A 12,111-nucleotide genomic window follows, 5' to 3' on the forward strand; every position below is an offset into this window, starting at 1 on the left:
ATGTTGTAAAACATTTAGCCCAAGTAAACTGTTGTTGCCAGATTTGCTTTTACATGTACAGTGCATCTTTTAATAGCTGTTTGAAATGATAAACAGAGTATTCTTTGGACGTCTCAGCAAAACTCGGACTTTGTGTATAATAGAATAAGCAAGAAAGGGAACAAAGCAAACTTGACATCAAAGTCTGTCCTGATTAAGTAAAATTAAACATCAGTCTAAAACTGAGCAGGATCAAGATACACTTGTGCTGTCATGACCTTAAACAGGTAATTTGCATAATTTATGTCAAATTGAAAGTAGATTGTTAGGGTCTGTGTGTCACAAAGCAGTACAATGCCTGCAAGACGAGGCAAATTTAAATTTTGTACTTTAGCTAAATATCCAAGGAGATCTGGTAGAGATTGCTCTGGTAATGGCATTTGATCCTACAAACCTGTCTAGAGGTTAGATCATAAAAATCCATTTTTTTACAATCCCTAATTTCATTGTAGTTTATCAGAAATGTAATTTGATTACAGAGCACACGATGACAGCCACTAACATTTATTTAAATAAGCTAATTCATATTAAGAGATAATGCAGTCAAAGATGAAAATTGCAGTCTGTCTCTGAGAGATCGGTAAGAAAGTGAGAAGGGAGTTCACTTTTTCGATCCAAGTCTAGCGCTTCAGCACTTGTCTTTTGACATGAACAGAATTTTCACCGCTGAGAAAAAACGTTTGTGAGGCTTTCACTTGGTGCTGCTAAGCTAGTTGCATGACCTGTGAATGGAATTTCAGTGCATTTCACATTTCTCTTGTTAAAAGGGAGAGACCATCACTGGTGGTACAGGGGAAAAAAACTGTGTAGACGTTATGCTGGTATAAAATGTTTAACTATCTTTTGAATTTAGCTACTCATTCTGACTCGCTGCTCTCCAGCAATGAAGGAGAGGACTTTTTAAGGACACCATGCAGAGATGAAGAGGATTCGCAGAGTTTGAACTTATCGCTGCAGTTCAGATAAAATCAGGCATGCATTTTACTAGTCAAAAAAAAGACCACCAACCGACATGGAATCCAGTAGCTGAACTGTGTCCATTTAGTTTATTGGTTTGGAGTTAAATCTCACATCCTCTTCCCTCCGAGGAACAATCAGCATTACTGTAGCAGTGGGCAGCTCCATAAGAGTAAAGCTTTCCTGCAATTGTTTTGCTAGGACTTCAAAAGGAGAGCTGTCCAGAGGTACAGCGGCAGCATTAAGCCCTGAGCTCTGTGTCACTTGTTTTTTAAAGCTGGCCTGTCACGGGATGCTTTTGTTCAGAAGATGCTGTAGGTCCCTTCTGTACTGTCCAGAGCTGTACCTGCTGACTTGGCTTGAAGCATTTCTGTAGGAGTTCCCAACGGCACCTCTGATTCGGTGCGGCTGGTTACTGGTGCTGCAGTGAAACTAAATTGTCTCGGTTTTGCTGCTGCTTGGGAGACCCTGTCTCTTCCTGGCTTTCCACTAGAGCTGTGTGTTCCCATTTTGTTGACACTTCCCCTTCTTTAGTAAGGTGTTAAGGAGGAGTAGGTGAAAAGTACTTCTTTAAGGCAAGCACTGTAGTACAGTTTTTCTAAATATCCATTAAAATGTTCTACTCTTTCTCTCCTCAAGCTTAAACGTTCCTAGTCCCCTGAACCGGCTGTTACTGCAGTGTGTTTTACCAGTACTGCTGTAGGAACTCCAGTACTAACAATAGGAACACTGACTGCACAGGGAAGGTGATCTCCAAGCACAGACTGCATAGCTGGAGGAAAAGGATATTTCTTCTAGAAGCACTTTTAGCACTGCTGACTTTCTTGAAGATTTCAAATTTTCTTGAGGAAAATAGTAGAAATCTTAAAAGATGAAGGCAGTGCAAGATGAAAGAGCAAGTGCAGAACTTCAAAGCCAGGTTTTGAAGTGAAGTCAGTGTAGTCAGGTGTTACTGGGCAGTTGTTGCATTGAGGGTGCTTTGTGCATTTGTTTTAGGTGTGTGAATGAAGTAGTTACGAGTCTGCTATATGGAAGAGCAAAACCATGTCAGTGTAGCTCCTTACCATTAATTCAGTGAGTTAACAGGCTCCGGTGCATTTCTTCTGTTGGTGCGTACTGTGTCCGCAGAGGCACAAGCTGCCTTTCTTGTGAGTACAGCCCCGGGGTCAGTGCGAGCTGGCCGCATTCCCGGCAGCGCTCCCTGGGGAGCAGAGCGGGCCGGGCCGGGCAGCGCGGCGTTCAAACCGCTCCTCCCGGCACCCCCCGCGACGGGCGCGCCCGTCGCTCATTGGCTCTGCCGCGGCACTGCCGGCCTCCTATTGGCGGGGCTGCCGCGGTGCCCCGCCCCAGCCGCGGGCGGCTTCGCTCCGGGCGCGGCCTCCGCACTCCATGGCGCTGCTGCTGCTGCAGCTGCTCCGGCGGCTGCTGCGCTTCCTCGGCTGGCCGCACCACCAGGTGAGACCCGCTCGGGCGGGCCGTCCCGCCGGCAGCCGCTTGGCTCTGCGGAGGGAGGGAAGGTCGGCACCGCGGGCACCCGGTCTGTCGGAACACGCTGCCCGCACGGGGACGCGCGGGGTCACTGCCCTGGCACAGCCGGTCGAGTGGCGCTTTTTGCCCTGAAGTGAACGTAACAAAGGCAGTGGTGTGGCCTGCTCGTGCTGTGCTGTTGCGATGAGAGGCCCCGTTCCCCTTCCCCAGCAGAGTTAGCGCCGTGTGTTCGGAGCCGTGCCGGGGCCGGTGCTGTAGCGAGGGGTCCTGGGCCCCTCCTCTGGGGCACTGCTGCAGCGTGTGCTTCTGGAAAACTACGAGTATCTCCAGGAGTGCTGGTTTGCCTGAGCTGCCCTCATCACTTTCTGGTTCCGTTGTTGGCAGCTGTTGGTTTTTTTGACAGGCCGCGTTTTTTGAAACTCGCGTGTTTGGCAGCAGTATCAGCCGTACTCTCGGGACGTGCCTTCCTTCAGCAGTCTCCTCGGGAAGGCATTTCCAGCAGTTGTATGCTGTCATAAGGAAGTATCAGGTCAAGGTATGTTAAATTTATTTCATTGCTTTGCTAATTGTTCTTTCCCAAGACTTACACAGCTGCATGTAGTTAATTAAATGAGCACTTCTGTCAGTATTTCTAGATATTGGCCTTTGTGCCTCTTTAAAATATTCTGTCTTTTGGCAGAAAGAATATTCATACCAGTGAAGGCCTCTTTGGACTTTCAGCTTGAGAAGAGCATTGAAAAGTTAGGTTAACCAAACTGCATTATATTTAATTACCTGTAACATGGAATAATGCAATAACTTAGATTAAAGTGAGATTAAGAACTGGGGGCTTTGATTTTGTTTCTCAGGTTCAAAGGTTTTCTGCTTTTTAGGTCACATCTGTTTGCCAAAGAAAAGAATATGGATCTACTCGAAGTGTGGTCCGTAGACTTGGTACAATTCTTTCCTTGGAGCCCTACCCCAGACCTTATTTTCAAGTAAGAAATTTATTGTCATGTGTATACTTCACCTATTTGTATTTTCTTGTTTCATAATTTGATAAGTTTCCTTTTCTTTTTAGCTTGTGTAATTGTGTGGTGCACCCCATTCAACTTCATTATAGCAGTGTTTAAAAATTCCTTTTTGCTGAGCCAGCACCTTCAGTATGTGCTCAATCCAATTTCCCTTCATACCTTTTTTTTTTGGCATTCGTTGTTTTTAGTTTGTTCAAGACCCAAGTCCTTTGGGTTATGATGAACAAAGTGCAGCTCCAGCTCCTGTGGCTCCATCACTTGCTGATGTCCTGTGGGTGGCAAATGATGAAGGTCAAGCATGTACTAGACTTAGGTAAGTAAAAGTGTAAAAAGGAATAAGAGAAATAACTTTTGCGTTCTCTATGATGCATGATTATGTCTTTATGTTTATTGTCCTTTATTCCTAACCTTTTCTTGGAAACATTTTGGGATTTTGGGGGGGGGGGGGGTGAGTGAGTGAGGGCACTTCCTCCTTACCTGAAGGTTATGACTATGTAAAGGATTCTTTTCTGAAAGATTTCTGAAATTGAGTCTTCTCTTTTCTCTTCATAGTAGTATGTCAGGTGCATTACTGGTGCTTTAAATGATATTCACTTCCAAGGTATTTTGTGCAGGAGGGAGCTGGTTGTTGCAGTATACTGTAAGACTATTCCTATCTTTATCCTTCTAGTTTATAACCTGTTTGATAAACTTTATAAATGGAGAAAGAAAAAAAATATTTAAATATCTCCTTTTGGCTTTGATTTTTACAGTGCCATGTGTAAGCCTTGTTGGCTGCTTTGATGAAAAACAAACATAATTATTTTAAAATTATTTTGGATATAATTTATATAAATGTTTCTAGACTTTTGAGGGCTGAAGGAAAATATTTTTACAAATTACAAAATATTTCAGGTAGTGTGAAATGACAAATTGTCTAAGAATTTGCAGACACAAATAGCATACAAATTTTGTCTTTTTTTTCCCTGCTAGAGAAGAAATAGAAAGCTGTCTTGCTGTTCTTCTAAAGATCTGTTCAAAAATCAGAGGATGAGTTAGAGCCAGAAGCAAGATTAAAATGTACACACTTGTGTTGTCTTGTACTGCATCTGTATAGGACAATGTAATTCTTCATACTGGCATTTGTTTTGTTTGTGACCTTTGTGGTACTTGGCAGTAATGAAAATACAAGAAATTGACAAATTCAAATGACACTCTTTTCCTTGGAGAAGTTGGATACAGTGTGTTTCATAATTGTTAAATTATTAAAGTTTGTTTGTAACAGCTGTAAAATAGCAGAAGAACAAGAACATTGTTGAAAGAACAAAAAAATCCTGGCTTGTTTTGTCCTGCTCGTGCTGTTCTGTAGCTGGCCAGATTCACAGAATGATGACAGTTCATTCTTTTGTTGTTTCCATTCTTTGTTCTTCCTCCTCCTCTGGCTCTGTGGGATGTTTTTCAAGAACAACTATTCTAACTGATGTCTTTTCCTTCTCAAGCAGTGTTTATAAAAGCAAGGGGGTTTTGGCAAATCAGAAAGCAGTGCTTCAGGTCTGATTTGAAGTAAAAGAATGTTTGAAATAAGGGAAAAGGTCTGGGCTTTTTTCCCATCAAAGCTTAGTGCATCTTAAATGAATCAGGTAAATTTAATTTCTTTCCATGTTTCATGATGAAATTCTGGTGGTTTGATTTTATACTTATATTTTAAATTTATTTCTGCAGCACAGACTTGAATCAGTTTTTTATATTAAAACCTGAGCACAATTTTCTAATGCTGTCTTTGGTTATAGTAGCTTACAGAAGGTGAAATTCTTGTTCTGTGAGTCTGTATTAAACCTTATTATTTTTAAGTACATTTTCTGAAAGATTGTAACTGCTTTGCTGCTGGCAGTGTTCATCTTAGAGTTTGATAAATTGCTAAAATTTCTGAAGCCTAATTAAGTGATCATTATTCTTTGCCTCTCCTGCCTTTCACGTGGCAAGAAGGGAGAGACACCTTATGGTGTCAGTCTAATAATTACTGAATAATGACAATCCTACTGTATGACTTTATGATGTTTAATTATCCCTGAGTGAATTATCTGATTAATTCTTATGATGACTTTGCAAGGATCTTCATTGTACTTGAGCAAAGGGAGACTTAAAACATTTCAGAAGTTATAAGTGGTTAAAAGTGTAGTTTCCTTAAATAGTTGGAAAAGTTAGGTCTTGCTGAGTGACAATAACTTATTTGAACAGCCCAGGTAGTTTTGAGGTTTCCATTGTTGGCTGAGCCTTTTGAAACTGTGTCTTTTTTTTTTTGCTTTTTAGGACTGAATTGAGGAGAAAAGAGAAAAGTGCAGCTCCTCCTGATCCATATCCCCGTCTGGATTCAATACAGTGCATTCCGAAAAACAGTGCAGAAAAAGTCGGTGTTGATCAAGCAGCACTCCAGAAAATTTCTGCACTTGAAGATGAGCTGACTTTTCTTCGTGCTCAGATTGCTGCAATTGTTTCAGTGCAGACCCTGGGAAGCGTTCCCTCACGTAAGCCCTTCTGATTTGAAGCAAAGCAGTGTTTCTTTTGTTTGCTCTAGAGCTTGCCATGTCTGATATTGGTAGAGAACATCTTTAACTTCTCTAACTGAAGGTACACCAACTAAGTTTACTGGACATAATATTTTGTTTTTCTTTTTGCTATTTGGTGCACTCTGTCTTTTCTATTTTGTGGCTCTATGCAATTGATCCTGAGTACTCTTCATGCTAATTTCTTTGTTGGTGAGGGAGTTCAGCAACATTCAGCCTATCTATAGGCTACTAATAACTGTTTTTAAAAAGTTACAGATTATGTCCTTTTGGGGTTTTACACTGTTTCTAACAAATTATTAAAATGTATAGAAGAAGAATTCTAAGTTTGTCTGGTTGGGGCTTTAACAAAAACAAATGCTACAGGCAGATTTTTCCTTGGTCTTCAGGATGGACCTCTGGCTTGTGACCTCTTTTTTTTCCTGCTAAGTTTTGAGTCTCAGTTGTCTTACTTGCAGACCAATCCCACTGTGGTTGCTGAAATTCTTGGACTGGTGTGAGGTAGTTACTTTTGTGTAGTCTTGTGAGGCACTTCTGTGATTCAGCCATTCTGTTGGGTCTTCTCTCTCTTCTCCATTGCACTCAGTATTGTAATCTGGTTTACATGTTTTGTGGTTATCTTTTACTTCATGTAGGTTATTGTAACCTCTAGACCACTGACCACTGTATGTAGCAGCAGGCTGCTTTGCTGATTTCTCTAGTGCCAGATTGAAGACATAAGAAGTGAAAATCAGAGCAGCACAAGACACCTCAGATTCATTACTTTATGTATTCTGAGTTTGTGGGTTCGAAGTAATGTTCTTTGTTTTAAATTTAGTTCTTCTCTGTTGTAATGTGCAAGGTGTCTAAAAAAAAGACTGCTTTCAGAGGGCAGTCTTATCTTGACTTAAAACTGATCCCAGATGTTAATATATGTTGTTGTTTTTCTTCTCTAACTGTATGCAGAAGCCTTTAAAACACTCAGCACTCCAGATGGATTTTACCCACTGCCAGCCATGACTTCTACGCCATTGTCCGTCTCTCACAATCGCTTTGTAATTCCCTCGCCTCCTCCACTTCCTTCTGGTGCACCATCTGGTGTTGATGCTAGTAATTCTGCACTGGAACTTATCAAAGAACGCCGAGCTGCAAGAAACAGTGATTCAGCTGCAGCCAACAGTACTGATCACCAGAGGACAAAGAACTTTCCCAGTATGATGGATGTTTTGAAAGACCTAAACAAAGTTCAGTTGCGAGCTGTTGAGAGGTAGGTTGGATTGGGTGTGGATCTCAGCAAGCCAAGGCTATCTAAGCATCAGGAGCACTTCAGTAGCACCAGAGAGCACTAGTCATTTAAAGAGCAGCTACTGCTGACAAACTCAAGTTGGCAGCTTCTGAATTCAGAGCCTGAAATGTAAGATACTTGTGACATGGCTTTTAGATGCATTTAAAACATGCTGACTAATGCAGCATTTTAAACTGCTGTGCTGCTTCAGTATGCAAATCTCAGGTTGGTGTGGGGAGGTGAGAGGTCGCTTACAGGATTGCATGCACAGGCACAGGAAACTGATCCGAAAAAATAACCCTTTTGGATTCATGGATTCCCTTTTAGATTTGGGCTTTTGAAAGGCCAAATCCTCAGGGAAACTTTATAAAACTACAGTTAGAATACTCAGAATATCCTGATTCAAGCGTTGAAGTGTTTACAAAAGCATGTACTGTACCATTTATTGAAAATGTTTAATAAATTTTTATTTCAGTAGTTGAATAGTACAGTATTCAATAGGATTATAAATATTTTTAGTGGTCAGCTGTTTTGATAGTAAGTGCATAGTAAGTTTTGATAGTAAGTTGATTTGTAAAAAAAATATTTTACTAAAGACTTCAATACTTCTGGTCTCTGCTAAGCTAGGTATAATAGAGATTACACTTTAAGGATTCTTTTCTGAACTTCTTGGACTGAAAAAGTAAGAAAAGCTAAGCCTGTCTGGAAGCTCTCAAAGTGGGAAGAATGTCACTTGGCAAAAATTACTGCATTCTCATTTCAAGATTTTCTTAACTGTGAGCTTCATCCCTGAAAATGACTAGAAAAAAACTTGGGCAAATAATTTGCATGCAAATCCAAAGCATGTCTTTATGCTTTTGATGGGATCCTCGCAGTAAATAAAGCAAATACGAAATGCACTTACATAAACCTTTGTGTTTCCTTTATATATGGTTTTTTCTCTATAATTCCATGTATGAAGAGTGAAGAAAATGAGATATTCAGGTTGACAGATTTAACCTGAGCAGGGGCATAATTAGCAGGAAGTGGTAGCTTGTGCTTCCAAAATGCTTTCTGGATTTGGGCATCTACACGTGTTCTGAAGTAGAGCTTAACTGAGTAATGAATAATTTATATTTTTGGGGGGAGTAATGATGATCAAAATTGTTAGTCTTTCTGACTGTAGTTTAATGTGTGCACTGCAAAGGGAAGACCTCTGTTCTCAGAAATTGAGAGCCTGAAGACCCCACTTTCTGCCACCCACACACTGTCTTACACATTGTGCAAGTGCTCTGAGGGCTTGTTTTTATAGGGACCATGAACTCAGTCCTCGCAGGTTTTGTGTTAAGCAACAATTACTGTAACTCCCAGCCTTAGAACTTGGTGTTGTCAGTGTGCATTATTAGGTGAAAATCGTCAGCCCAGAGACTGCACTTTACAAGCAGAATTCTGAACACTTCTAGATTTTTCCACCCACTACCCACCTGCCCCCCTCCCCCCCCACCCAAGATTTCTCAGTGGTTAGAAAGTCTTTATGATTTATTGTCTTGGACTAGGCACTAGCTTCTACATTTATGATAAGTTTTGGGGTGTAGGTGCTATTTTGATTTCTGAATTTGAATGAACTTAAAATTAATAAAATTTAAATTATGTTCACAGTGATTATGAAATACCCTAGTGGGACATTCCCATTAACATACTTAAATATAACTTATAAATGACTTGGTATAAAAACTGAAATTTGCCTCTTTTTTTTTTTTTTTCCTTGTTATTTGCAATACTTTAACACTTTGCGTTGATTTTTTGCCAGCTTTCTTCATGGAACAGCATCAAGATGTGTTTTCAGGCTAAGAATGAGGCTGACAAGTTGTTGGGTGTAATTTTATCAGTTGTATTTGATGAATTGCTTTAACGTTACAGCAGCATTACTTGTTTAATAAGGGATTTATAGAATAGGGTGTTTACAGAAGTTGTGCCTCTAGATTCTGGATTAGTCAGCACAGGATTAGGGTCAGGAGAAAATAACTTTTTTTGTTGTCATTCATAGGTCTCCTGGAGGTACCCCTCTTTCTAGACCCAAAAAGATGCAAAGTTCAGATTGGGATCCAGTTGCTGTACTAACTCACGCTCTAAAGCAGAAGTTTGCACATAAAAATGATGATGAAGATGATTCTCTAGACAAAGAAAATAATTCTTTTGATAGCTCTCCATTTTCTAGTCCTGAGGTGCCAGTGGTATGTTTTTATATAAGAATGTGTGTTTGTATTCTTGAACTGACTGCTATTTTCATGGATACTTGCAGAGTTGTCACAAGCCTAGAACTTCTCCACAATTTTTTTAACCATCACCCTAGGTAGTCACTTTCTTTAAAGTATAATCAAAGCAGAAAATCTCAAATTAATTTGGGTGGATTTAGACTGATAAATGCACTTCTAGGTGTGCAAAGAGAAAAATAACTTAGAAGACCAGTTTTTAAAAATTCATGTCATGGTTGGTTGAACTATGGACCATAGCTTGATGGTACTAGGCAGGTATCCATGCATAGAAACTGTGTGTCTAAATGTTATTGACTAATTTTTCAAATAAGGATATTAGGGAGGTACAGAAAGGTCTGACTAATACACCCTAACTGCTCAGAAATGAAAATAAATGCATAATCTATAATATTTTCCTTTGAGCGTAGTGTCCACACAGTTTGAATCTTTATCCAGAATGAGTTTTGATACTGTTGTAAAGCCCATGAGGAATACAGTTTTTCCTAGGAACAAAGAAGTGGTAGACAGAGCCATTGGACTCAGGTGGTTCTGTGCACTGGTTTTTGCATATCATGCTGTGCCAGCTACCTCAGCTTATACAGTCCAGCAGTGCTGTTTTGTTGGTTTTTAGGCATTTCCACAAACTTCGGAACTGGGATGGGATGGATAGAAAGAGATGGCACTAATTTAAACTGTATCTCTCTGCTTAGCAATTGTATCTTTTTATTGTAAGAGTGAGAGAAAAGATTCAAGCTGTGGCATTTGTTACCCTGATGGAGGGAAATAGTAATGGAGAACATACAGTGGAAATCCAGATATTCTTAGATATTCTTTGGAAGCTGCTCTTATGTGTGGCTAGCTGTGTGGCTGAAAGCTTCAGGAAAACTAATATGTATGTTCTTCTTTCTAGCTGTAATGGTTTGAATTGATTTTTCTTAATTTCAGCTGCCACAAGGATTTTCCAAGCTAAATGTAGCATATTTTTTACAGATTGCAGTGTGTCAACAGTACCTGGTGCAGTCTTCATAAATTTCTTTGACTTTTTTTTTTCCCCCCAAAGGAGAAATTCAAATGTCCTAAAAATAACAGTGCTGGTATTTTTGGTGCTGCAGACTATTGCACTGCATAGCTGACATACCTGATTCTAAACACAAAGATCAAAACTAGCTCCTGGAGCAGCTTGTATATGGAATAGCTTTTGTTCCAGGATCTGACAGCTGGATTTTAAAGTCCTGGAAGAGAGACTGCTTAAGGCCAGCATGTTCAGGAGTAGATACAAAAAGATGGAATTTTTCTGGTTGAAGCAGAATAATCTTACAAGTTTGTAACCAAGCCATTAACTCTTGAGTGTTGTGAAGAATAGATGTACTTATACCAGTAGCACAGACTTACTTTTTTATTCTTTCTGCATTGAGAGAAGTGCAACAACTCTTGTGAAATGTTTTTCTTGTAAACATATTTTTATTCAGTTTCTTGGGTATAATTTTAACTTTGTCTCTGCTCTTCAGGTTGGGCGCTGCAGTCTGAAGCCAAATGCAAAACCCAGCCTTACAAGAACTGATGGAGTTAAGCAGGTGCCACCATGGAAAGCGAGAGCTCAGATATAGTGGAGCTATACTTTCCAAGGAAAGTTCAGTGTGTATAAGTGGTGGGTCTGCTTTGAAACTGCTGTAAGGTGCTGTAACGTGTTATTCCAGAACATGCCTTTCCTATGCTGGTGAAGTTTGGGTGTTGCAGGGTTTGTAAAATTACCTCTTCCTTCTCTTTGGTTTCTCAGTAGCCAAACTTGTGAATGTGATGCTTTTCCAGGAAGCACTGAACTGAGAGAAGGCTTTTATTGCTATGGAGCAGTGCCTTTGGAACCGGGGGAATACAAGAAACCAGTGTTTAGGGGTGGGAGCTGAGGTATATGCTCTGTTTGCACTCCATTGTAAATAACAAGGAAGGATAAACTTTAAGTGTTATAACTACTGTATATAATGGTAATACTTTTTCATGCGAGTGGCATAGTTGCCTTGGTTTTCTTTGCAGTTTACTGATGCATCTCCTTATTCCATGTGCAAACAGTTTTCTAATTTATTTTGGGTCAGGAGATGAACTTTCATACTTGTGGAACTTTGTGCTGTGAGTAAACGGCAGGTCATCTATTAAATGCCTGTAACATGGGGGAGTTGCATTCTGAGGTAAAAAAGACGTTGCAGAGAGATTTTCTTGCACACAGTCTAAATTCCATATGTAATTAAATATTAATTTCTGTCTTGGCATGTGCATGTGAACTCAGTTTTGTTCACGAGAGCTTATAAAATAAAATTCTCTTTATATTGTAGATGTGTGTGGTAGTGGCCTTATGTGTTGCAGACTCTTTTGTGTCTTAGGAACTGTATTAGACAAGTTCTTAAATTGCATTATCTGAAACTAATTAAAGAACAACTTGTATTTTTTTCTACTAGAGTAGGAATGACTTAATGAAGCCACTTATTTACAAATTTATTATGATCTACTGCTTACAAGAGCTGCTTTCATCTAATCTTCTGTCTAACAATCCATCTGATGTATAAAACCCAAATCCTGTC

At 39.8% G+C, this 12,111-nt stretch overlaps 1 protein-coding gene across 2 annotated transcripts; it reads left to right on the forward strand.

Annotated features, from left to right (window-relative positions):
* Positions 1 to 2,309: 2,309 nt before the first annotated feature.
* MTFR2 (mitochondrial fission regulator 2) lies at positions 2,310 to 11,864 on the forward strand. Of its 2 annotated transcripts, none has more exons than XM_064413611.1 (8): positions 2,310 to 2,451; positions 2,888 to 3,019; positions 3,357 to 3,461; positions 3,686 to 3,810; positions 5,787 to 6,001; positions 6,986 to 7,286; positions 9,331 to 9,508; positions 11,047 to 11,864. In XM_064413611.1, exons 1-8 carry the CDS (start codon positions 2,386 to 2,388, stop codon positions 11,143 to 11,145), a joined length of 1,221 nt encoding a protein of 406 aa, XP_064269681.1. In that variant the 5' UTR covers positions 2,310 to 2,385; the 3' UTR covers positions 11,146 to 11,864. The 2 variants fall into 2 exon arrangements, with proteins under 2 accessions (XP_064269681.1, XP_064269680.1); XM_064413610.1 differs by having other exon boundaries at positions 2,311 to 2,451; positions 9,331 to 9,517.
* The last annotated feature ends 247 nt before the right edge of the window (positions 11,865 to 12,111 follow it).

Source organism: Passer domesticus, chromosome 3, assembly GCF_036417665.1.
Source record: "Passer domesticus isolate bPasDom1 chromosome 3, bPasDom1.hap1, whole genome shotgun sequence".
Taxonomy (NCBI): Eukaryota; Metazoa; Chordata; class Aves; order Passeriformes; family Passeridae; genus Passer; species Passer domesticus.

Bases quoted from the DNA above. Each gene is read 5' to 3' on its own strand.
- MTFR2 (XM_064413610.1), top strand. From the start codon at position 2,386: ATGGCGCTGCTGCTGCTGCAGCTGCTCCGGCGGCTGCTGCGCTTCCTC. The intron at 2,452-2,887 runs GTGAGACCCGCT...TTTTTTTGACAG, and splicing joins TCGGCTGGCCGCACCACCAG to GCCGCGTTTTTTGAAACTCG. The intron at 7,287-9,330 runs GTAGGTTGGATT...TGTCATTCATAG, and splicing joins CAGTTGCGAGCTGTTGAGAG to GTCTCCTGGAGGTACCCCTC.